This window comes from Stegodyphus dumicola, chromosome 3 (assembly GCF_044657685.1).
Source record: "Stegodyphus dumicola isolate Sdum_Otavi_A_Nest chromosome 3, ASM4465768v1".
NCBI lineage: Eukaryota > Metazoa > Arthropoda > Arachnida > Araneae > Eresidae > Stegodyphus > Stegodyphus dumicola.
In genome coordinates this window covers 167,430,513-167,458,056 of record NC_140770.1, presented here as the reverse complement: position 1 = coordinate 167,458,056, position 27,544 = coordinate 167,430,513, and the positions used below count along the sequence as shown (strand labels likewise).

Here is a 27,544-nt window from a genome sequence, read left to right as displayed (position 1 = left end):
AATAATCATGGCTCTTCAGAAATACATGTTTGTAGCATTTTGCATTCATTTTCCATGTATAATTTTTTAAAAATAAATAAATGCATAAATTGTGGTTTATTTAAGTAATAAAAACTGCATATTTTTTAATGTTAAGATATCCAGAATATTTTTAAATAAATGAATGCATAAATTTTTGATTTAAAGATTTATTAAGTAATAAAAATTGCATATTTTTTAATGTTGAGGTGTCCAGAATATTTTATAATTTTTTAAAACTAAATACATGTATACATTGTTTATTTAAGTAATAAAAATTGCATATTTTTTAATGCTATGAAATGTAATTTATAATTTACTATATCATTTAATTAGTACTCTTATAACTTTCTAAAAACACAGCATGTTGCAGAAATCAGTATTTCAGAGCAGCAGTTTCCAATTTTTTACATTGCCTCATCCACATTTTAGTTGCATATATTGTAAAAGGACATATCGTAACCGCAAAAAATTTTGGATATCGTATTTCAATGAAAATATCCATTTTGACCACTCTCTATTGCATTTGAACGATGTTTTTGCATTACATCTGTATGTAAGGACAGAATAGAGGACTCTTTTTCCCAAAACGAATTGTGAAATTGATTTAAAATGGATTCAGAAGAGATTTTTTCATGATGTCTGTATGTATTTCGCACAACTCAAAAACACTGAAAGCCTCAGAACGTTGAAATTTTGTATATGGGACTGCTATAACATGTAGATTTGCATCTCCCTTTTTGGCTCCAAAAGTGTATAATATACCCACTTTGTTACCCGCCTCGATGAGCTAAGATTTTTTTAGGTCTTATATGTTGGTAAATTGTGCATTTTTTGCTTTAAAAGTGACTGAATTATATTGTTCTGTTTTGGTTAATGTTTTTATGATTTTAGTTATTTTGCATGCAATAGTTGTAGAATTGATCAACAATTTAAAAGTTGTTTTAGTCCACTAAGCCTAACACGCCACCATTTCTTTACATTTGAAACAGTAGCATTTTTAGTGAATTAAATTAATTGCTGCACCAACTTCAATGTGTTTTAGCTGAGTGGGGTCAAAAGTTTCGTGCACCAAAAAATCTTTCTGCCTAATTTTAATAAATTTAAACTCTTAATTTCAATTGTAAATTTTTTAACAGCTTTTAACTCTATTTTATGTTTTAGTTTCTGTATTTTACAATTTTTAATGGAGATGTTTTCAGTTTTTATGTATTTTTCCTATGACGCAAAGTGAGAACTGAATTGATTGAATTAGAAATATATCTCTAATGAAATTCACTGAAATAAATTTAAATAAAATGCAACAAAAAATGTGCATGATTTAACCGGCCGTACAAGTCTTATGGTGTTCACACCAGATTTTTTAAAGCACATTTCTTTAAGTAGGTAACTTCAAACCATTTCAAGATAAGAAAAGTCAGTACTTTCATCTTCTAAGTTACCTCTTTTAACAAACAATTTAATGTTTTACATGCTTAGAAATCTAATCATACTCCAAAGCAAACATTCCAAAAGGTTTTCTGGAAGTAATTACACTATCTGACTGCAGAGTAAATTTTTATTTGTTGTCAATGATGTCTTAATGAATAGATGCTACCAGGGGGTCCATATTTTGACAATTTTATTATTCTTCAGGAAGCAATATACATAAGGGCTCAAGAAAACTACAAAAGCTCCAGGGTCCATTATTCTGTTATGATGGTACTGTCCCTTGTCTCACAAAGCATGAAAAAGCTTTCACTGATTTAAACGGGATCTTAAATATAATGATTCCATCAGCTAACTGAGCTGATGAGCTAGCAAGCAATGCATAAAGTTCATTTTAATTAACATGCTTATTTAAAAATCTACTCTACTAAAATATAAAATGAAAGGAGCTTCACAACAGGAGTAAGAACCTAAGTTAAAAAAAGTAATGAAAATTGGCAACTCTAGCCAATTGCACAGAAATTGCTCTGTTAATGTCCGATGTAAGCAATATTTCTTCCAGTTGGTAAATTCCCCTTTGCTCTGAATACTTAGTACAGTCAAAAGTCATTAATCCGGACTTGTCGGGACTTCGGCGATTCCGGATTATAAATTTTTCTGGATTATAGATCATCAGTTAAAATCTGGTAAGATGGCATGCAGAAATTATAAAATTAAAAATATGAAACCGTAATTTATGAAATAAAGAACAATTATGATCTAAAGGGTATCAAAACTTACAGAAAAAAAAAAAAAAAAAAAAAAAAAAAGCTTAATATTTATTTGTTTACTGTATTAAACATTTCTTTCAATGTAAGTTGTTTAAGTTGCTTCGTTTTATGTGATAATACTTTCTCTCTAATATTTCTTGTTCAGTTATAAAATTCCGCTGTTCAAGTCCCGTAATTGCTGTGCTGAGAATACCGACTAACTTGTCAATCGAAATTTTTTCGTTTTCACTAACCTCTCTGTCACCTTCTTCATGTCTTTATCCATTTTTTGCAGCAATTCCACTTTTTGTTTGATGGACATCGAAACATACTTTCGTTTTGTAGATCCTTTGGGAGCTCCAGCATCGGAAATTCTATTTGACATAATCGAAAGTTTAAGTTTACTTTTATAAAATTGCTCTTACAGTCTGCAAAAAATAATAAGCTGGATCCAATTCGAAGATTAAGGAACAACGCAATCATCAGCATCAACTGAAATAGATAATTTTAGCCTATACTGTCCATTATACATTAAACGCGCACACGCAAATGCGCAGTCGTAAAGGTCTTACACGCACGCGTAAACGCCTATGCGCATGTGTCAACGCGGCGCATGTGCAGAAAGTTTTTAGCTTTGAGGTCCGGATTATAGATCATTCCGGATTATGGGTGTCTGAATTAACGACTTTTGACTGTAGTAGTTCATGATATAAACCAAGCCAGATGCTAGGATATGATTTAACAATAGCACTGTAAATAACTATTTACAGCTATTTATTATTTCCATTAGATAACTACAAACTTAGTTGCTTTTATTTTTGTTGTATTCATTCAGTGTTCTGGTACTACTATTTAAAGCTAATTTAAAGGTTTGACAAGTATTTTACATAAGCAAAAGTGACATTATAAGCATACCAATGATAATGTGATTTAATTGTTGCTTAGGATGTCTGACAATATGTGCTAGCACCTTGTCCCATGGTTGCTTTTTCCAAATCTTAAACTGATGTATACCATAGCCCTTAATAGATGAGTGCATCATAAGAATGGAATGCTGGTCTTATGCAACAGTGCAGATAATGTTCCATCACATATAAGTATTAATAATCCAAATGATTTACAAAACCAGTAAACATACATTATAACTGGTTTATCTTTTAAGTTATAATTGAGTTGATATCCATTGGTGTAACTACTGAAGTTTTAACAGCTCTGCATTGTATGTCTATGTGATCAGAGACAAAAAATTGTTCTATGATTAAAATCTAGACTTGATTTTGTATAGCTACCATAAAGATGGCTGATGCTTTAGTTAAATATATGTATCTTCAAGGAATTTCTCTATATCAGAAGTAGTCTATAAACTTGATTATTGGTTAATTTTTCACACATGCTCTAATGCACATACTGATTTGGCATTCAATTCAAATTTTCTTCAACATGTAACAAATTTCAATTTCTTAATTATTATTTATGAACTGAATTAAATCATGCATTTTCTCGAGTGAAAATTTTTCAGAAAGATATGAATCCGTAAAAGAATGCTGAGTACATTTTATGCCCCATAATTCACATAAATATTACGTTATTCCATTAAAAAATTCAAAACAAGTTTTAACATAAAAACTTTACATAATATCTGAGATACCAGGGGTGTTTGCATAGAGGACTTCCTAATAGAAACCTTACATTTACATTATATATGAAGAAAATGGAAATGTGGGTTAAAGCTTAGCTAATACAACCCAATTCTGGAAATAAATACACAATGAAACTATTTAACTGTTAGTAAGACTAAATTAAAGAAGAAGCAGTTTGAAACTGTCTACAATTATAATTTCAGCTATTTCATTTAATCAATTATTATTACTATTTTATTTTAATTGAAATTATAAAAATGAGCTAACTGCACTAAAATTAAAGAAAAGAATATTGATTTTTAGAACCAAATTAAATTTTGTTCCATTGTAGTTACAAAAAGTATACATTTATAAAAAGCGTTTCATTAAATCTGTAATAAAACAAAGTTTCCTCTTTTTCTGTTATGAATATAAAAATTAAATTTTATTACCTTTCTCACATGTATATTTTCACCAATACTGCAAAAATACAGATATTTTTTACATAAAATTTTAAATAATTGTAAAACTTATAAAAAATACCTATAATTAAATAATTGTCAGATAATATTAGATGCAATAAAAATAAATTTTGAATAACTGAGAACTGCAGAAGATAATAATTACAATATGAGGAATTCTGCTACTCTGCATTTAGCTTAAAATTTGTGTCCACATTTATGTGGACACAAATAGAATAGAATAGAAGCTGATGAAATAGAAATAAAATAGAAGCTGATGAAAAGATTTATCTTTTCATCAGCTTCTATGACTTTGGACACCACATAAAGTAGTTTTTTATCTGTAGCAATTTAATAAAATTCTATGTCTGAATTGTAAAAGAATGAAAACAATATTTATATAAAAAATTGTTCTGTATTTCACTTGAATGGTTTACAAAATATGTCCAATGAATCATATTTTCTTTAAAATTCTGGAGCAGCCCAGTATGGTGTCTGAAAAAGAAAAATTACTAAAACAAAATGATAAATACTTTACAGAATCTCAATTTACAAGTAAATCATAAGCTAATAAAACAGAAAAATTTATTCAGCTTACAATTATTGTAATATACAACAAGTTCCATTACCAATGCAATATCATAAAAGATAACCCAAAAAACTCATCACATTTTTATTTTAATGCAGGAGACAATATTGTTGAATCCTTATTATAAAGAGGTTTTACCAGCTTGTTAGTATGGTATGTGTGGCTTGATTCAATTCTTTTCAACAACAGAACAATTACATTTTATTTACTAATTATTTAAAGAAACATTCCTCTCTTCACAAACGCAACAATACCTTACAAACCTTGACTGCCTCAATCACACGCTTCTAGCATCTTCTGACTGCAGCGACTCCTCTCCAATTTTTAATTTTCAAAGTTTTTAAGACTTTTTTAGTGCCATCTAACCATCTAGTCGGTGGTCTTCCTTTAGCTCGGGATCCCTCAGGTTGTCTGGATGTCAAGATCTTAGTGAGACTATCTTTCGAGTTTCTCCAAACATGGCCAAGCCATCTTTATCTATTGGATGACTTGTGCTATTTGTGGTTGCCTATGAAGCAAGTGCAGTTCAAAATTATATTTTGCTCTCCAATGTCCCTCTTCCTGTATTGGGTCAGAAATTGCTCTGAGGACTTTTCTCTCAAATATGTCAATTGAGTATTGTATGTCTTTATTTAAAGTCCATGTTTCACTTGCATAAATTGAAACAGGTAGTTTAGTGTCTTATATATTCATAATTTTATTTTTCAATTTGTAAGATTAGAACTTAATTGTCTTCTTAGCCCAAACAAGCATTTTAATTCTATTATTAATTCCTGTTCTTAACTTATTTTTGTCACCAGTTATAGTGCCAATGTATTTAAATTTCTCAATCTTTTCAAATGTGTAGCCATTAATGCACATTAAGCACACATTTACCACAGATGTTAAAGAAGCATTTCACAATGCACATATTTCTCATTCCTTAAAATTTATGAAGGACAGATTTCTCAATGAGTCTCAAACTACCAATTTCATTTTTTAGTCTTCAAAACATGATGTTCACTTGGCAAAACATCTACTCTTTTCTTTTCGCTACTCATTTTATCTTCCGTTGCCAAATTGCATACCCAACTCATCAATGAAGCAGAGTTGAGCTTTGTATGATACTTTTCATATACCAGCAGTACGAAAATAAAACTGAATAATGGCCGAAATAACACAATCATTCAACTATGTAAGACAAAAATAGGTAAAAAGCTATGATGTTATATGAATGATATATACAGCAGTACAGCATTTTTTTCAGTTTTTAACATTAGAAATATGAACATGCTAAAATTAATGTTTTTCTTTTGTTAAATATAGGACCGAAACAGCTGGCTTATGGCAAAGCAAATTAGGGTTACCTGTCTGAGGAAAGGGATGGCACTGTGGAAGATTTTTTAAATTATTAGAAATATTACACCAATCTTAAATATTGTTCGACAATCTCAAATGAAACTTTGGCTGACATTCTGCCAAAAAACATAGAGTTGTCCAAAAGGGGCATTAATTACATGCCACGAGGTGAGAAGTCACGTGGAAGTCCTCTTTTTGCTGGAAAGAAGTCCTCTTTTTGCTTTTTGCCTTTTTTGCTCTTTCTTTGGAAAGAGGGGATTTGTACAAGTGAGTGGAGGGAAGGAACGTTCCCATGTCACTAAGTGATACTCTTGTCAATTTTCTTTCACACCCTTGGTAATTTATATATTTATTTATTTTTTAAATATTTTCATAAAATAAATGCTAATATTTGCATTGGTTTCCAACCCAAAAAACAATACTGTTGAATTTTTTTTTTCTCCATAATTTAAGAATTTTATATGAACAATGCGGATTTCATCAGAGACGTAGCTAGTGTTTTCAGTGGCCATGGATAACTAAAGATTTTGTGAAAGAACTGGACAACTCCTGAAGAACGAAAAACATGTAATTCTAAAACTTTGTAACAGCAATTTGGTGTCTCCTAGAGGCTGCGCCCAAGGACAAATGTTCTCCCTTGCACCCTCCAGCTACGCCACTGATTTCATTGTTCACCTTTCATAGAACTATATTCTTTACGTAAAGTATTTTGTAGGGGGGGGGAACTGCTCAATAGGTTTCTGCCTCATTTGCGCAGGATTTACCTAGGTCGTAGCTGACTTTAACATGACATTTGATAAAACAGAGTTCTTTTGAATAAATTTTAAAGATAACTTGTTTTCATCATTAAAAAGGAGTTCAGTTAGTAAAACAAGGCATTTCACAGTGGTGCTAAGAAATTGCTACATGTCAGTACATTTTGTGACATGGAAGCTGAGAATGGAGAACTTACGGGGAGAAGGCAAAAAAGGAAGTTAAATATTGGTTTAGATGTTTTTGAATGAAGCATTATTTGAAGAACTGTTCATTCATTTTATACTAAAAAGAAAATAATTTGATTGCTTTCAAAATCAGACCCTGTATTGCAAGAAAAAGTAGATTTTAAATGGAAATAAGAAACATTAGGAAATGCACTGCATAGTACTGGATTTGTACAGTCAAAAAGCCAAAACAAAGTTTTAATTGAAAGAAGCAATACTATGTTAAGAAGAACACAGTAGAAAAGTGAGACAATTTCATCGTGAAAAGAATTCATTCATTTATTTGGACAAAACTTGGGTGGAGAGCAACATGATATTCTCAAAATGCTGGCACCGAAAACTGTTTTTAGTGTCATGCAGAATGGCAGTGTGTGTGTGTAAAAGACATTGTTTTATGTGCAGGGAGCGATATGGAATTTTCGCCTCGTATGCCTCTAGCATACAAAGCAAATACCACATTGGGAGACTTTTTGAAACGTGGACTTCTGAAAAATTTATTCCAAATCTTCCAAGAAATGCTGTAGTGATTTTAGACAATGCCTCCAACCACTGTCCAATAAAATAAATGGCGAACTATGGCAAGTCAAAGAGAAGAAATTATGCAGTGGTTACTTAAGAAAAGGCACAGTTATCTCCAAATTTACGAAAAGTCGAGTTCATGGAGATTATGAATACTAAAAGTAATATAAATTTTATTTAAAATGTGAAGAACATAGTTTTATGGCTCTACACCCATACCACTGCGACATCTGTGTAACTGAATTCACTTTGGGGTGAAATAAAGCAAATTGTACAGAACTGCAACACAGCTGGAGATATGAAAATGAATAAATTAAAAATTACAGAAGCAGCTCATGAAAGTATAATGACAGAAAACTGGAAGAAATACTGCACCCATGTAAAAATTACTAACTGCTAGAGTTTATTGGAAGATTTATGCGAGTCTTTAAAATTATTTCTTCTGATGAAGAGGATGACAACTTGGATATGTGTAGTGACTGTGATACACAAATAATAAGAAAAGAAATTTCATTTTTTACCCCAGCACGTATAATACTGCATATAGATTTTAGCACAAAAATGAAAGAGATACAATACTTATTTATCACTGCTCAATTCATATAACTACTAAGAAATGTTTCTTCAGTGTATAATGACACACATAAATTTTAGCTCAAAGAGAAAACAGATAATAAGTAAATTATTTAAAATTCATTGTAATAATAATATAATAATGAAAATCACATAATAAAATACAATAACTAAATAGTTACAATACAATAAAATTTATGTATTACATTTTATTATAAAATAATGTATACATAGCAAAACTAATTTGGAAAACACCAGTATTTTTATGAATATATAACACACAGTTATACATACACAATGTAATAAAACAGCTAATTATAAATGATGATCAGTGTATTAGCTTAGATAACTTCAACGTAATTGTCTGTCATCTTTGAATGCCTTGGAAAGAAATAGAAAAAATAAGAACGGGAAAAATTCCTACTACACAATTTGTGTCCATCCACCCTATTTTGATAATAAATGGGTCCAAATGGCTCATGCATGATTGCGCTCATTGTCACAGCTGACAAAGTCGAACTATAGTTAGATACATTGAATCTCAAGAAACATCCAATTTCCTTCATGGTAAGTTTTTTTCTAAAAAGTAAACTGAGCAGAATCAACTGGCTTTGCTACAAATTCCAGAAATACCCTCCTTAATATGCTTTCATCTTATAATTTCCATTTATTTAATTTTTTAGGGGTTTTGTCTGGAACATAGTAAAATTACTTGAAAGCCATAAGCACTTTCTTTTTTTAAATAATATTCCGCAGATTTTTTTTTTTTTTTTTTTTTTTTTGTTCCATTAGGAAATGCACTAGTATCCTTCTTCAGTGATCTGGGAATTCAGGAACTGTCCATTAATGGCAGTGTCTGTTAATAGAAGTTTAGCGGTTGTATCATTAACAGCAACAAATTCAAAATAATAGAAACATGAATTTTTCTTTAGCTTCTGAATGGCCTAAATGCAATCCATAGCCCATGCAAAGTATTTACAAATTTTACCATTACAGCCTTGTTTGACAGCTGCACATTTGCTGCTGCTGAATCAATAAACAAGCATCAAATAATTCAATATTTAAAAGAACTGACAGTATGTAACATAATACTGAAATGACAGCAATAAATGAAATTAAAAATAAGTAATTTGTTTGCTTTTCAGTGTATTGAAAATAAACATGATATTTACTTTTCACTTTTTAAAGTAATAAAATAGCTAGTTTGCGATGAAGTTGAAGAAAAGTTTTTGCTTTCTCATTCTCTGCCACAGCAAAGAAGAAATGAAGATAAATTTAATGCTATTGACTATTACTCAGAGGAAGTGATATTATTTGATGTAATTATTGCAAGCTATACATTGATGGAAAGAAATTTATGATAGGAATTAATGTTTGTATTTGAAGTCATTCTTTCAGATCACTAATCTAAAAAATAATCTGGGTCACTACTGATGTATACAGTAGCAAAACACCTAACATCCAAACGACACCCGAATTACTTTCTAATGAAATAAAAGAAATTAATTTTGTAAAAGCCACAGATAAATAATTTCAAAGCACTATATGAAGAGAGCATCATTTTTCATGGTATAGTTCTTATTCATCTATAAAAACTTAGGACATAAGTCCATTTTTTAGGACATCTTTTGCAATTTTTCACCCATATTTGGTTTCAGGTTATAGCATACTTAACAAATATTTTCCAACAAATTTCACATTTCAGATAAATCAGTAATAACATTAAAAGTTTAAAATAAAATTAACTGAAGCATTTGAAATTTAACATAATAATTTTCTATTTGAGAAAAAATTACAGATTTCTAATAAACTGAGAGGTTGACCAGCAGCCAAGCGGTAAAGTTGCTGAACAATGTAGTTCAATATGGGTTTGATTCTATGCGAACAGACTCCCTACATGCTTTGCCATGTGTATTGTGGATACAAGAGTTTCCCTTAGAAAGTCCTCCACGAAGGCATCCCTTCCCCAAGCAGATAGCCCTTGTGTACTTTGCCACAATTAAATAAAATAAACCATATCAAAACCAGAATTTGAGAAAGGAAATATCAGAAAACTTAAAAGGACTAAAATGGTCTTCTGAAATATTCATCTCCAAACCATGTAGAAGAAAACAAATGGATTGAACATCTCATAGTATCTTAAAATATACAGAATTTGGCTTCTCTTTTGTTATTTGCACTTATACAGCTGAAGAAAAATGTTCAAAATGTAAACCTTAGAAACTAGTCCTGTAAATTTATGAACATTATACTGATTTTTGTTGCTCTAACTCCTCCAATTATTCAGCATATAATTTTAACTCAAATACAGAATCTGATTTTTTTAAAAAAAATTTAACCCAAGAGTCTTATTCACAATTTGCTACATATATCAGGCATACCTTTTTTGCCCCATGCACCACTTTCACCATTGCTAGAATATCACCGCTGGCACTCCTTCCCAAAACTTGAAAAAATAAATAATATTTATCTACATTTACATGATTTTTTAATGTACTTTACAAATTAAAAAATAAAAAGTGTCGAAAGTGTTGATAAATATCAAAACTTGAATAGTAGTAGTTATTTTATATCCAAAAATTAAAGCTGAATAAAAGCTGACAACATTCCTTTCCGATTAAGAACTTACAATACAGATTTGAAATGATATCAACTACAATAGTTACAAATATTTTGCTACAGTCAAAAGTCGTTAATCCGGACTCGTCGGGACTTCGGCGATTCCGGATTATCGATTTTTCTGGATTATAGATCATCAGTTTAAATCTCGTAAGATGGCATGCAGAAATTCTAAAATTAAAAATATGAAACCGTAATTTATGAAATAAAGAACAATTATGATCTAAATGGTATCAAAATTTACAAAAAAAAAAAAAAAAAAAAAAAAAAAAAAAAAAAAAAGCAGCTTAATATTTATTTGTTTACTTTATTAAACATTTCTTTCAATGTAAGTTGTTTAAGTTGCTTCATTTTATGTGATAATACTTTCTCTTTAATTCTATAAACAGACATAATTTCTTGTTCGGTTACAAAGTCCCGCTGTTCAAGTCCCGTTAATTGCTGTGCCGAGAATACCGACTAACTTGTCAATCAAAATTTTTTCGTTTTCACTAAACTCTCTGTCACATTCTTCATGTCTTTATCCATTTTTTGCAGCAATTCCACTTTTTGTTTGTTGGACATCGAAACATACTTTCGTTTTTCGTTCTTCATGTCTTTATCCATTTTTTGCAGCAATTCCACTTTTTGTTTGTTGGACATCGAAACATACTTTCGTTTTGTAGATCCTTTGGAAGTTCCAGCATCGGAAATTCTATTTGACATAATCGAAAGTTCAAGTTTACTTTTATAAAATTGCTCTTACAGTCTACAAAAAATAATAAGCGGGATCCAATTCGAAGATTAAGGAACAACGCAATCATTAACATTAACTGAAATAGATAATTAGATAATTTTAGCTCACACCGTCCGTTATACATTAAACACGCAGGCGAAAACGTATTCTGCACTTGCGCACACGCATATGCGCAGTAGTCAAGGTCTTACGCGCACGCGTAAAACGCCTGTGCGCATGTGCCAACGCGGCGCATGCGCAGAAAGTTTTTAGCTTTGAGGTCCAGATTATAGATCATTCCGGATTATGGGTGTCTGAATTAACGACTTTTGACTGTATTATGATTAATGTAATGTATAAAAATGTGCTGACAAGTTATATACAAGTGAAAACAAGTATGTAGCGTACTCATAAAGAGGGGAAATGAAGAAAACATTATAATCAATTGAACAACAGAATTTTTCCATGTGGTTAAAATATACTAATTTTCATATTGGGAAGAAATCTTTCAATGAAAACAAATGAAAAGTACTACACATAAGAAAACACTGATCTTGGAAAACACACATAGACATTCAAACACACATAACCAAATTCTGTATCAAAGAGATGTTGGCTCACATTCATGTATTCATGTTTCAGATGGAGAAAATCATAAAAATTCCATGCAAATGACCCGTCTGCCTGCCAAGAACCAACAAAAGTTAAGAAAAATTACCACTATTCAGTGGCCTTAATCATTCAGTGGATGGCCTTTATACATTCTAAATAGAGTGGTGCCTCAACATCATTAATTCATTACACATTCTTAGATGTACACCAAACTTTTCAAACACAACATATTTTTCCAAATAAAGAAAAAATAATTAATTAATTGCAATTTAATATGCATGGAATTAACTTATTTTCTAAAATTTCCAAATCTTAATGAAATTATAAAATGTTCCCACATTATCTCAACTACATCTCCTAAATAGCTTTCATAAATATTAGAAGCAGCTAACAACCATTTTGATATAGTATTATTAAAAATTGAAAAAATATGAGATAAGTGATGCTAATTACAGAGTGAATTTATACAAAAGATCAAACACAGGGCCATATTCTACAGCTTACCCTCTTAATAGGTTACTATAACATTTTATCCCAAAGCAAAAAAAATTATCCATTCACCTAAACACAATGTAAAATTTCATTTATATATATATATATACAGTCAAAAGTCGTTAATCCGGACTCGTCGGGACTTCGGCGATTCCGGATTATAGATCATCAGTTTAAATCTGGTAAGATGGCATGCAGAAATTATAAAATTAAAAATATGAAACCGTAATTTATGAAATAAAGAACAATTATGATCTAAAGGGTATCAAAACTTACAGAAAAAAAAAAAAAAAAAAAAGCTTAATATTTATTTGTTTACTTTATTAAACATTTCTTTCAATGTAAGTTGTTTAAGTTGCTTCGTTTTATGTGATAATACTTTCTCTTTAATTCTATAAACAGACATAATTTCTTGTTCAGTTACAAAGTTCCGCTGTTCAAGTCCCGTTAATTGTTGTGCCGAGAATACCGACTAACTTGTCATGACTAACTTTTCAATCAAAATTTGTTCGTTTTCACTAACCTCTCTGTCACATTCTTCATGTCTTTATCCATTTTTTGCAGCAATTCCACTTTTTGTTTGATGAACATCGAAACATACTTTCGTTTTGTACGATCCTTTGCAAGCTCCAGCATCGGAAATTCTATTTGACATAATCCAAAGTTCAAGTTTACTTTTATAAAATTGCTCTTACAGTCTGCAAAAAATAATAAGCCGGATCCAATTCGAAAATTAAGGAACGACGCAATCATCAACATTAACTGAAATCGATAATTTTAGCTTATACCATCTGTTATACATAAAACGCGCATGCGCAAACGTATTCTGCACACACTCATATGCGCAGTCGTAAAAGGCCTTACGCGCACGCGTAAACGCCTATGCGCATGTGTCAACGCGGCGCATGCGCAGAAAGTTTTTAGCTTTGAGGTCCGGATTATAGATCATTCCGAATTAACGACTTTTGACTGTATATGTGTGTGTGTTTACTAAAGAAATATTGATTATATTATCTTCTAAGGTTACTTTTAGTAGAATTATCTAAAAAGAGTGAATCCATAGTTAGTAAGTTTAATTCTGAAAATGGTTTTAAAGTAACTTGAATGTAAATTGTTAAAAATGTTTAACGGGGACTTGAATTAAATCATGAATAACAAAATTTCAATTGTAAAAAGAAATTAAAAGCACATAATCAATCTTTTCAAGGGGAACAAACCAACTCCCGTTCAATGGACAATAATTAAGAAATAAATACGAAGGTGTTTCTTCGCGATGCCAAACTGGCTATTTAAGTTAGGCCAAATATTTCCGTGAATTGAAGGGATCAAGAACCAATGCAGAGCACAAAAGAATTCATTCTGATTAAGCATTTTCGCTAATTGAATTTTGAGTGAAAAGCAAATTTATGGAGTAAAACTGATAAATTACTTGAGTAATTGTATGTAATGAAACTGTGGTTCGATGACACAACATGAAAGATTTGATTATGAATGCAGCACAAACTTGCATTAAAATTTTTGATGAAACAGGACTTTTCTAATGATTCACTGTGAACACAGCTTAACAAGCTCGTGTAGAATTTTTCGTAATTAGAACTGGCTGAAGAATGCAATGACAGAATACTTTTGGAGGCACTGAAATAAGAACGCTGAGATGTAGATGCGTAGAAATACTAATTGCGTAAATACTTGATGCTTAGAGCATTGATCCATTTTGAAGAAGAAGCAGTTGAGCCAGATTAAATTCCTTTTATTTATTTAAATTCCTATTTTGTGGCCACAATTCACTTGGCACTCTACTTCTGCCTATTAAAGAACATTTACAATTTTTGATATTATTGCCATAGAAGCGAATACAGCAGCACACACATGATTGCAGACGGGAATCTGACCAAGAGCAAAGCACAAGCAAAAATGACATCAGTTCACAGAAAGAAGGGAGGGAGTCAAAAGTTTCAGTTTTTAGTTTTGGTTTACAATTTGGTGATTGGTCAAGAGGCATCTGCATTAAGGGTTACATAAGATCACATGATTAATTTGAATGATGCAGTTTAGATTAGATTTACAGCACTATTTTTAGGACAGAGCGATAAAGTTTCCAAATGAAATAAAAGAGGTTATAGTGAATTAAATTTAGAAGTTTGCTTTTATATTTTTTTATCTTACATATATATATATATATAGAAAGTAATTCCACAGATTATTAGCTTTTATAACAGCTTAAATAAAATTTTGGGAGGGATAGCTTTGCAGAGAACCTTTTATGAAAAACTGGCTTTTTTCCCCATTATACGCAAGGAAAATTCTGAAAACTTCCATGCATAGCCAGCCCATCACTACAATATGAGCCTGGAACAAGTTACAAGGAATCAGTGATTTTATTGCTTTTCTATACATTACATTTACATATCTTGGCAGCAAACCAAAAATTTCGACCCAATAAGAGGCAATTCTTCTTCTGAGGCTCTCAATACTATTATTTGAGACAGCTAGTAAAAAATAAAATTTTAGTTAAAAAAATGGAGCATTACATTTATGTTGAGAGCTTCTAAAAAATTGCGAATATTTCCAGTTTTGGGTCTTGTTTTTTTTTGATGAAACAGCTATTTTTCTGGTTAATTCTTTTTTATAATTTTCCCATCATCTTTTGCAAGAATGCAAATTAGACCCAGTTTAACTAGTATATGGCAACACTTTAGCTTTTAATCATGAAAGGAAGACCTTGAATCTGCAATTAGCTGTCCCTTCTGTATTTGGTGATATTTTCTGAATTATTTATTATTCTATTAAGAAATCACAGTAAGCAAGTGACTATTTATACTTTGATGAATGTAATATATAAAAGACTTATAATGTGTTTGAATTCATTAATTTCTTCCAGTAAGACAAAAGCACTCACTATTCATGTATGAATATGCTTCTATAAAAACTGTGAGAGGAATTATTACAAATAAGAATGATGCACATATTATAATAAAATTCTTACTCTTTCTGGATGATTTGCAGCTACTTTCTTCTCTACATTTGAAGCTAATAATTGTGCTCGGAAAGATAAAACCTTTGTTTTCTCAATCAGCTGTTGATATGGAGAAAGTTTTTTGGTTCCCATTACAACATGCCCCTGAAAAATATTAGAGTGTTAAAGTAAAAACAAAACACAAATGACTCCTGCTTTAAAGATTAAATACAAATTAAACAGCAAAGTAATGAAAAAAAAAATTACATAAAAAATGGAAGTTAAATACCAATTGTGAGTCGATTTTAGCATCCAATCTAGCATTTCTTATGAGATTTACAATCCATTTTTCAGCATGGTCAGGATCCATGTTTAATTTCTCTGCCAACATCCTTCAGGGTAAAGGAGATAAGAAAAAGAAACGGATTAAGTTAGTCAGACTAACAAGTTTAAGAGATATTAACAATAAAACTAATCTGTATGCAATTTTCAAAGTATTTTATGGTAATTTACACATACACAGTAGAATAATTGGAAATAAAAAACATTTCTATGATTATTATAACTGAAAAACACATTTATATCATGGAAAATTATTATAACATTTCACCATTAAATATACATTCCTATGACAAGTCAGTGTAAAAATAATTGTGTTCAATTCAAAAAGGCTTTTATGTCCATAAAATCTGAATATTCTATTTTTCTCCCCACAAAAAAGACTGCTTGTATGCTGCACTTAAAAAAAAAAAAAAAAAAAAAAAAAAAAAAAAAAAAAAAAAAAAAAAAAAACAGATTCAACACGAAGGCATGCATTGTACAGAATGTGCTAATAATAAGACTTCAGGAGAGAAAAGGTTTATTGCTTGGTGGAAAAAAATAAGTAATCCCAATTAAAGTTATATATGTTTGACACAATGCAAATAAAACAGATACTACAAATACTAAGTAAAATTCACTAATGACCTACTGGTTAAACCCTTTTAACATATAGTACATGTCATCATATTTTAAAAAAATCATTTCTATATTCTCTATAGGAGAAATTTTTTTGTACCTGAATATGCCATAAGAAAGGTATTCATTTTTGAATTATTTCAGAAACATGAACATTTTTTATTTGCATATTTTTATGAGTAATTCTAACATTTGCAACAGCATATTATAACTAATTTTTACAATTATGTACTTAAAATTTCAATATACAGAAACATTTCTCTCCAACTAAACTCTTGTCCCTTTTCTGTTAACAGTTCTGAAATTTGAATGCCATTCTCCACCCCATTAAGAAAGCTAAATCCCCCCACTTTGATTTGAGAAACAAAATGTTTTAGATAAAGCTTATAAATTCATGGAAATACACAGATGGGGTGAAAAACCCTGAAACTGAGAAAATTTGAAATGCTGTTATCACACCTGTGACCTTGAAAATGTAATGCCGAAATTTCATTACTCTACAGCAGCGGTGCCTAACCATGTGCTCGTCGATCGTTTTGTATGTGCTCGCCAGCCCGATTAGGTACTATGAACAAAAAATATTTTTAAAATAACCATTCATTTATATTTCTTAATTGTTAAAATATGGTAAGCATTTATAGTCAGTCATAAGAGATATCTTGCAAGACGTTATAAAATAATTGATTGCTGATTAATGAACTTGATAGTGAGCATGGAATCTTATTGCTTCATTCCGATGTTAGATGGCTCAGCAGGGAAAAAGTACTTCAACGATTTGTAGAACTTCTTTCAGCAATAAAGCAGTTTTTGGAATCCGGAAACGAAAGTTATAAAGAATTGGACGATAATAATTGGTTAGCCGATCTACATTTTCTCACGAATATAGCAGCTAAACTGAACAGACTGAACGAAGATGTCCAAGGAAAAGAAAAAACCCTTTTTCAATTGACTGGGACTGCAACTGCTTTTCAGATAAAGTTAAATTTGTGGATAAATCCCGCTGAAAGAAAAAAATTTCACTCATTTTCAAAATTTATCAAGCCATATTAATAACCAGAAGGCAATTGAAACAGAGAAATACTCGGAAAACCTAAAGGCACTAAAAAATAATTTTGAACTTTACTTCTTTGATTTCCATAAAGTTCAACCAATATTATTATTCATCTCAAACCCATTTGCCAAAATTAGTATTTCATATGTATCACATAAGGTTGGAAATATGTTTAACAAAAATGTTGATGTTTGGAAAGTGCATTTTGGCCTCGCGGTAGGCCAAAGGTTGGGCAACATTGGTCTACAGTAATTTTTTCCACCAAAATTTTTCATGCATTGTGTAATGCTGAAATTTCATTACTCTACAGTAATTTCTACCACCAAAATTTTGCATGCATTGTGTTGCATAAATGGCAGATGTCAGTTTGTGGGATAAGTTCCATGTCTGTTGCGCTTAATACAGGGTTGCCACTCAAACAGGAGAATGAAATTCCCTGACTTTTCCAGGTTTTCCAGGTGCGTTTCAAGAAAATTCCAGTCTATCCGCGTAATGTACGTTGGCTACGCTAAGAGGTAAATTATGGTATTACTTGTATTGTGTAGCAAATTCACTTAATTATTCAATAAATCCCAGAGGACATTTATTCTTAATTATTCTTGGTATACTTAGTGTTTGATAATTTTGTTTACTTTTCCACTTAAGAAACTTAATAAAATTTAAGATATATACATTGGATAACAAATGTGTGTTTTATTTAATTATTACTCATGATCATCACCAGTTCAACACGAGGCTAATCCGGTCCTTATAAATCACAATGCAATGCTAAATAGTTAGGTTAGATTTTAGGTAAATTTAATTTGTGTGAGGTATGTTCTTAAAAAGCACCTTAACACTTGAAAACACAAATATAATTATAATAGTTGTTGTTTTCTCCATTGAAGATTGAGATTAGAATCTTCCCAATCTGGAATAAAATAAGGCTTTTTTTGCAGACATTCTGCAGCTAAACGAAAGAAAGAAATCTATTTTAATAAATTGAGGTATTTTATAATTTAGTTCGCAGCATACATAAGAAAAAAATATGTGCATTAAATTTCGTGATGGTATGTCATCATACTGCTAGAATTAATTTCAAGATTATGCCAGAGAAAATTTCCTGAAATTTAGAAATATTATTTACTAATAATTAATAAATTTAGAGGGAAGAAGCATCATTAAATTATACGAATAACATAAAAATAAAGATAATTACTTAAAAATTGAATTACAATAATCAACGATATTTTAGCGAATATAGTTATATTACATGGGTTAGCCTAGATGACAAATTACTATTTTTTATTTTACTGCAAAATGGCAAGGTATTTATTAAAAAGAAAAGTTTAAAAAGATTTTGCGGTAAAATTCTAGTATACGGTAAGGCTTTGGCACGATTTTGAAAACTGTCGCCAAGACCAAAATGACCCGTTTACTGCGCATCATCATGTCGCCAAATCCATACATGGAGATTATTTTAACCAAAAAACGTCTATGCAAAGAATCTCTAATTCTTTGGTCTATGTAAAAAAGAAAATTTTCCATACAAGTAAAATGCTATTACGCCGCTAGAATGCGGAGGGAAAATTTGCCAAGGGATTTGGCGACGGAACCTGGCGGCCAGAATTTCCCTCTCCGCGATGTGTACCGGAAATTGAGAAACGTGTTAAGAAGAAACGTTCTTTGACAAAAAGAAAGCTACGAAAATCCGTTTTTAAATTATTGCGAAAAATCCAAGCGTAGTTCCCCCCCCTGAAAATTACTAACCTATGAATTAATTTACTTGCGTCAAAAAATATTTTTTTTTAATTTAGAGTTTAACTACTTGCGCTAAGACTAAACTTCACGGGTGCCGTGCGCTACAATATAGCAAGTGGTAAAGTGTCTCATTTACGCCGCTCCGCATCTGCGAGTGCAATCCAGAGCTGTAACTCGAGAAATAAACAATCTCGTTGTTAGGCGACGTGTGCACCATGTTATTTTCATTTTTGCGATAAATACTTATCGACGTGGTGTTCACGTCGCTCGCAGTTTGAAACAAAAACATCTCGACGTGCGTGGCACGTCTTTTTAGCGCAAGTGGTTAAAGAAATTTTAAAGGATATTCATTTAATGAACTCTTGATAACGTGACCTTCGAACTTCGACACCGGTTTCCAGCTTTGGCGGCAGATATATCACGCATGCACAGCTGTTTCCCTCTATGATGGAACGGAGCCACGTCTGTTGCAGAGAGGTTTTCCTTCTTTACAATACATATTCTTTGATTCTAACCTCCATGGTACCGTATACTAATATAAACCCATTTTGTTTTATACGAGAACAGGTACTTTCTTTAGTTCATGCACTGCACATGCGATTCTCGAGAATACTGGAAACCAAAAGTTGCGGGAAACTTGCTTTGCCTTTCTAAAAGGCAATCAAATTGGAGCTGCGAAAATTGGCTCTATACCAGCAGACACTCACGTGATAGGCAATTCGCCAAGAAAGTTATCTCTTCCGACGTCGGCGCAAAAATCGCTTTTTTTTGGCGGGATCATTGTATGAACTTCCCTGACTTTTCCAGATTTTGACAAAAATACTTAAATTCCCTGACTTTTCCCTGAATTTTTTGGTCAATTTTCGAATTCCCTGACTTTTCCGGGTTCTCCCGGTTTTCCAGGTAGCGTGGCAACCCTGCTAATAGGTCAACACAGAGACGGTTAATGCTGGCTATGTGTCCCATACATGCTCGAATGGAGAAAAATCTTGTGATCTAGCAGATCAGGGCAATATGTCGACACTCTGTACAGTATGTTGGGTTACAGCAGAGATATGAGGTGAGCATTATCCTGTTGGAAAATACCCCCTGAAATGAATGGCAGAAGAACACATTGCATCACCATACTGACATATAAATTTGCAGTCAGGATGCATAGGTTAACCACAAGAGTGTTCCTGCTGTCATACGAAATTGTTTCCAAGACCATAAGTCAGGATGCGGATCCAGTGTGTCTAGGCTGCAGACAGGTTAGTTGCAGGCACTCACCTGGCTTCCTTCTAACCAACAAATGGCCATCACTGATATTAAGAAAGAACTGGCTTTCATCATAGAACACAACAGATCTCCACTATGTTTTGCAATGAGCTTGATACCACTGACATTGCAAATGGCAGTACGCTACAAGGCCTCTGGATTGTGTAGGAATACATGCTACACAGTGTCTGGCTCGGAGTTGCTGTTTAAGTAACTGATTTATAGAAATTCGGTGTGTCACTGTGGTGGCAAATGCAGCTCAATTTTCTGCTGCAGATGCAGTATTATGCACCACAGCCATCCGCCAAACACAGTGGTCTTCCCTCTCAGTAGTGCCACGTGGCGATCTGAAACCTGGTCTTCTTGAGCCAGTACCTTTCTTTGGCCACTACTGCTAACAATCATGCACAGTGGATACATTCCTGCCAAGTTTTTGCAATATTGTGGAAAGAAAATCCACCTTCTTGCAGCCCTATTACACGACCTTGTTTAAATTCAATGAGCTGTTGATAATGGTTTCTTCGTCTCCTCAAAGGAATTCTTGACTAACACCAACTCACTACATCAATCTCATTAATAACAATCTTGAGCTTTATAGCACGTATTTAAAGCAAATTGATTTGCATGTTCATAGTGGCACTATTAGTGCCATGCTTATGCACCTAGTGCAAAATCTAAATATATGTCATCTTTCAGATATATAAACATGTCTACCAAATTTTCCTTATCAAGCACAACTCCTTCTTGGTGTTGGAACTCCCCCCCCCATTAATGTAATTCTTGAAATGTTCAGCAAATTAATTTTATGGACTTAATACATCTAAAATTTAAAATGAGAATATCATAAGCCTGAACTACAATTAGACATTTACCCGTTAAAACAATAAAATATTATGCTTCTTCTACAAATAAAACCCACTTTTTAAAATTTGAATATTTGCAATGAAAAGGATTTCTCAGAACATTTTTATATTAATTTTCTAAAATTACAAAGCAACAACATTCCCTACACTTATTCTTCCAGAATTGTTGTTACTTCAATCCAATATACATAAGTAATATTTAATTCTTCTAACATCTCCAACTTCATTGCTCTTGTATATATGAGTTCATCCAAAATGCTATAGACTGGGAGTGTAAATTTATTCACTAGTTATGGTAGCAGGAAGAATATAATTTGAAGCATTTGCACTTTCTTTTGCAGATTTCTTTATGAAATATTTATTGCCCTAAAAAGATTTCAACTTGACATTTGATATTGTGGAAGACATAAATAACCAAGAAAGGAATTTCAGAATCTTAATGGTTAACAACTTATTTCAGTTTGGGGAGGGGAGGATTAAAAAATGAGCATTAGATTGCATATTGTGAAAGATACATACAGTATACTTGACAAAAACATTACAACACAAGAAATTATTCTGAGCTTTGGTAACCGGTACACCCAAAAATTAAGAAGCTTAGTGCGTGCTCTGCATAATTGATTTAAAATGCAGCATTAAAACTTCTACTGGACTATTCATGCTGATTACAATTTCGAGTATAAAATTAAGTTTAAAAAACCATACATTTTTAATTATTTAAATATTTGGACTAATACTATGCATAATCAATCAAGACCAAAAAATGATTTGGACAGTTAAAAATAATTTAGAAAAGACTAACATTTTAAATTATGTAAAATATAACATAAAATACTGGAATTTTTTATTTTAAGCTATACCATCCATTGAAAGGAGTATACTTACTTTATGGATAAACACTGATGGATACAGCAGAATGTTTCAAATATAACTAAACGTGCATTTTCAATAAATGACTCTAGACATGACACGAGGAAGAAGTCATACGCAAGGACTTGTTCACATTCTCTTAATTTTTGTTGTGCACCATCAAAATCAAAATTCACGTACAGACATTCCACAAATTCAGTAATGGGATCCCGATACTGATAAGATTCCTAAAAAAAAAAAAAAAAAAAAAAAAAAAAAAAAAAAAAAAAACTATAATATGATTAGTTTTAATCTGTGATATTAAATAAAAGGAACATTAAAACAATTTAGTAAATATTCATCTAAAAAATCTGATGTGTACACGATGACTTCCTTGTATGAAATATTAAATTGGCTGATCTTTGGAATATGGTAGCAGGTAGTTTGGCGACATTTTGGAAGCGATAAAGGTTACTACCTAGGACTTTGGTAATAATGTGAGATGTACTCAGTTCCGATTACGCATTATTTTGTGTGAGGGAAATGAGAGATCATGAGATATGTCATGTGACATTAATGGACGAATTACAGTTCTTTAATCGGAAAAGGGGGTAAATTTGGAAAAATATCTATAGCACTATATTATTGTGTATTAAGCTTCATTGTGTGTTGTGTGAAATAGTGTTGATTACTTTTTGGATTGCATGGTGCTATCGAAAGTGAATTCTAAATTTTTTATGCATTTATCTGATAATTCAAAAGAATTGGTTGAATGGTGTATGAGTGTAGGTTTAATTGCGAATGAGTATGAATAAGTATGAATGTCCAAAATGTGGAAATGAAATGAGATTGTGTGAAAGGAAGGCTATTACAGATAAGTTTGAATGGCAGTGCAAGAAATCTAGTGAAAATGGACATTTTGTGAAATGGAGTGTAAGGAAGGGTACGTGGTTTGATGAAAGTAGTTTGAGTATGGGTGAAATTTTATTAATTTGTTATTACTGGGTGAATAGACTGCCAGTTGACTACTGGATTTCGGATTTAGAAACTAGCAGTAGTACTGCAGCCAATTGGAACTCTTTCTGTAGGGAAGTGTATGTGCCATGTAATGAAGATTCTGAAGAAGATTGGTAAGTTAGTATTTTTAATCATTTGAGGATATTATTTTTATGCATTGTTCTAAATGTAAGGAGTAAATAAATTAATATGGTATTATTGGAAAATTGTTATTAGCAATGATTTAGTTTAAAGTAATTAGGATTGTAATCTAATTTTTATTAATGTAATGTATGTGCTTATTTATATTTTAAGTAGTGTTTTTTAATTTAATTATATTTTAATTTAATGATTGTAATTTTGTGAGTTATATGTTTGTAGTATTTTGGAATACATTTGAGTAGTATACGTTGAGTATTTTCACGCATTTTCGTGAAATTTTTCAAATTTATGAGAAAAAAGCAGTGTACATGGATATAGTGAAGAGTGTGCGCAATGCCATTTTTGTGCAATTCTGGGATTTTTTTTTAAGTAAAAATAAGTCGACGGGTACATGGTTTAGTTATATTTTAATTAAATGATAGTTATTTTGTGAATTTTATGTTTGTAGCAATTTGGTATACGCTTCAGTTGAAGTAAACGTGCATGGAAATAATTTAAATATTTGACACTAAGTATTTGTAACCATTTTTAATGTTTGCGGTATAAATTCGTTGGTGATGTTTATAATATAATAGATAATTTAGAGGTAAAAGTTTTTGGATATTTTATTTATTTTATATGTGGAAATGTTCATCCTTGGAAAGGGTATATACTTTTTCGTGTTCAGGTAATTTCATATATGTTCTTTTTACCAGATTTAAAGATTCACAAAATTTTCATGCATTTTCGAGTGAAGAGTGTGCGCAATGCCATTTTTGTGCAATTTTGGGATTTTTTTTAAGTAAAAATAAGTCGACGTGTACATGGTTTAGTGATATTTTAATTAAATGATAGTTATTTTGTGAATTTTATGTTTGTAGCAATTTGGTATACGTTTCAGTTGAAGTAAACGTGTATGTAAATAATTTAAATATTTGACACTAAGTATTTGTAACTATTTTTAATGTTTGCGGTATAAATTCGTTGGTGACGTTTATAATATAATAGATAATTTAGAGGTAAAAGTTTTTGGATATTTTATTTATTTTATACGTGGAAATGTTCATCCTTGGAAAGGGTATATACGTTTTCGCGATCAGGTAATTTCATATATGTGCTTTTTACCAAGTTTAAAGATTCACAAAATTTTCCTGCATTTTCGTGCAAATTTTTGTAATTTATGAGAAAATAGCAGTGTAGATGGATAAAGTTAATAGTGTGTGCAATGCCATTTTTGTGCAATTCTGGGATGTTTTTTTAAGTAAAAATAAGTCGACGTGTAAATGGTTTATGTGTATGTGCTATTCTGAAAAACGCACAAGGAGTTTGCGATTGTGCACTTTTTCCCAATTTTGCAGTTAATATTTGTCATTATTAAGCAGTTTTGTTACATAAAATTTCTAGCATAAGTGTAATTCGGCTAGTAGATTGTTGGAAAAAGTGTTGAGTAAATAAAAAGAGAAGAAACATGTCTTTACTTCGTGAAGACAAAATGGCGGCGAAAAAAAAATAAGAGGGTTGCTGTAGAAGAGTTGGTCGCCAAAAAATCGCCAAGTTACCATAATCCAAAGATCAACCATTAAATTATACACATTTTTTCCCACATTTCATTTAAATTTATTGGATTGAATTAAATTTACTTTGTCATAAACCACAATAGAATAAATGAACTCTTTAAAATTCACTATATTTGTTAACCATAGCGACACTTTGGCCCCAGGTTCACTTAACGGCATTACATTTCATTCAGTGTTTAACTCAAAATGCAAAAAATTTATGTCATCTTAAGAATTGTTGCTACATGTTCTATTCAAATACTATATCAAATCTAAAACGATGTATAAAAGAAATTAAACAAACAAACAAACAAACAAAAAAAAAGGGGGGGGGGAAGGGGGAACAGTTTTTCACAGACGATTCAGTATTTCTTATTCAATTAATACAATTTTCACTTCGTGACAAGGCAAAAATACATACAAACTAAAAATATCTGTATTGAAAATTATGAAGTAAATCTTAAACACTTATTTCCTTGAATAAATTCCAGAATAGATTAAACATGATTTAATTCGCAATAATAAAAGAAGGCACTATCTTTGTCATTGCAAAGTTTACTTTCTCTAGTTTTGCAACAAATCTACTATTCTGCTGTTTCAAATGTAAAAAAACATGGTCGCCATGGCAAAAATATTTAGGCTTAGCAGCACTTAAACAACTTTTAGATTGTAGATAATTCTAAAAATTATCAAAACCTTAACTGGAAGATAAGAACAACATTATTCAATTATTTTTAAAGCAAAAAATGCACAATTTACAAACATATAAGAATAAAGAGATCACTGAGAAGAGTAACAGAGTGAATATATATATACATATATGTTTATATACGTTTGGCGCGGCCAATTGCAACCAAAATACGAGGTGCACAACTACATGTTATAGCAATCTTATATACAAAATTTCAACGTTCTGAGGCTATTCGTTTTTGAATTATGCGAGATACACAGGTATCTACATAGAAACGCCACGAAAAGTTCTCTTCAAAATTCATTTTAAAGCAGTTTTATAATTTTTTTGGGGGGACAAGAGTCCTTTATTCTGTCTTTAGGTACAGATGTCATGCAAAACTATCGTTAAATTACATTCAATAGTGGTCAAAATGGATATTTTCGTTGAAATATGATGCCTGAAGTTTTTTGCGATTACAATACTTTCTTTTTACTTCATACAAGGAAGTAAAAATACTGGATATCCAAACCAAATGAACTTATTCTCTGAATTAATAAACTGCTTGAAAAATCTGTTAATCGTATTTTCCTGTTAAATAAATAATGAGTAATCCTCTTTCCTGTGTTTTTAATTGTTCTCAAATTAACTATGATACAGTTAAATTATGGACATTGTGCCTGGTTTTAAGCTGCTATTTGAGAATCGAAAAATATAGGAGAGGAAAGACAGTTGAGATGTCATATATAGTTTAAATAATTTCAATTAAAATGTTGCACTGTGGCAAACTGTATATTTTACAAATATTCATAAAAAGTGGAACAGGAAATAAAACAGTTTTTTTTTAAAAAATATTTTAATTTTTTTAAGTAAAGAACTGTTAGCTGAATCTTGATGTTTCTTGCTTTAAAAAGCAAAAGAAACTTTTGCCATAATAATAAAAGGAAATTATTATTATTGGTACTTAAGGCATGAACTAATTTTACAATAAAAGCAGTAAATGTACGAACCTGTTGAATAACCTTCACTAATTCCTTCATAACATTTGGTCTTTGCTTATTTGTGATCACAGCTGCTGTCAGATACCTCAGAATATGAGGACAGATGGTTTGAATAGCATTTAAATACCTGAAAGGAAATTTTTAGCTAAAAAGTTGCATTTGAAGTTACAAAATGAAGTTTAAAACAAATGATGTGCATTCTCGATATTTTTTATTTATTCATACTTTTAAAAAGCTTTAAATTTTACTACACATTTCTGTCCCATCCTAAATGAAAAATAGGCTAAATTTTCACATCCGGAAAAATATTTCTTTCAGAACACACAATTTCAACAGTTAAATATCACATTAGTAATTACACACCAAAACAGGGATGATTGCAACTATTTAAAAAATCATGAAAAATAGCTTGGAGTAAAAATTCAACAAATTTCAAATAATTCAGAACATTCATGTGATACACAAATATACATACATGCAAATTTTTAATAAATTTCATTTGTGAAGTGGAAAGTACAAATTTATTAAATGTTAGTTTATATTTTACTATATATTTTTAGTTTTATTTGCTGATAACTTAAAGTTCAGCGAGATCAACAAGCTATTTTGATGATACTAATGACTTTCCCCTTGTATGCATGTAAGACAGCTGTTGGAGATAAGGAACTGTTACTAGGAAGATAATGGTTCATGGATTGTGAAGAATTTTTCCAGGCGGCCCATTTATTCAATAAATTATCCGTATTTTTTTATTCGTGGGATCTTAAGAAGAATTTTTTGACCAAAAAATTCATA

General features: G+C 31.0%; 1 protein-coding gene across 4 annotated transcripts in view; it reads right to left on the bottom strand.

Annotated features, from left to right (window-relative positions):
- Positions 1-1,622: 1,622 nt before the first annotated feature.
- The window catches only part of eIF3e (eukaryotic translation initiation factor 3 subunit e), an 84,351-nt gene continuing 58,429 nt past the window's right edge, over positions 1,623-27,544 (bottom strand). For 2 of the 4 annotated variants that reach the window (XM_035352260.2, XM_085813590.1), the window contains exons 8-12: positions 26,759-26,876; positions 22,422-22,633; positions 15,958-16,060; positions 15,699-15,833; positions 10,673-10,720 (exon numbers count right to left, since the gene is read on the bottom strand). In XM_035352260.2, the coding sequence (XP_035208151.1) occupies positions 10,688-10,720; positions 15,699-15,833; positions 15,958-16,060; positions 22,422-22,633; positions 26,759-26,876 (601 nt within the window). In that variant the 3' untranslated portion in view covers positions 10,673-10,687. Of the gene's footprint in view, positions 4,788-10,672; positions 10,721-15,698; positions 15,834-15,957; positions 16,061-22,421; positions 22,634-26,758; positions 26,877-27,544 lie in introns of those variants that run through there. The other 2 variants (XM_085813589.1, XM_035352268.2) reach the window with 2 other exon arrangements.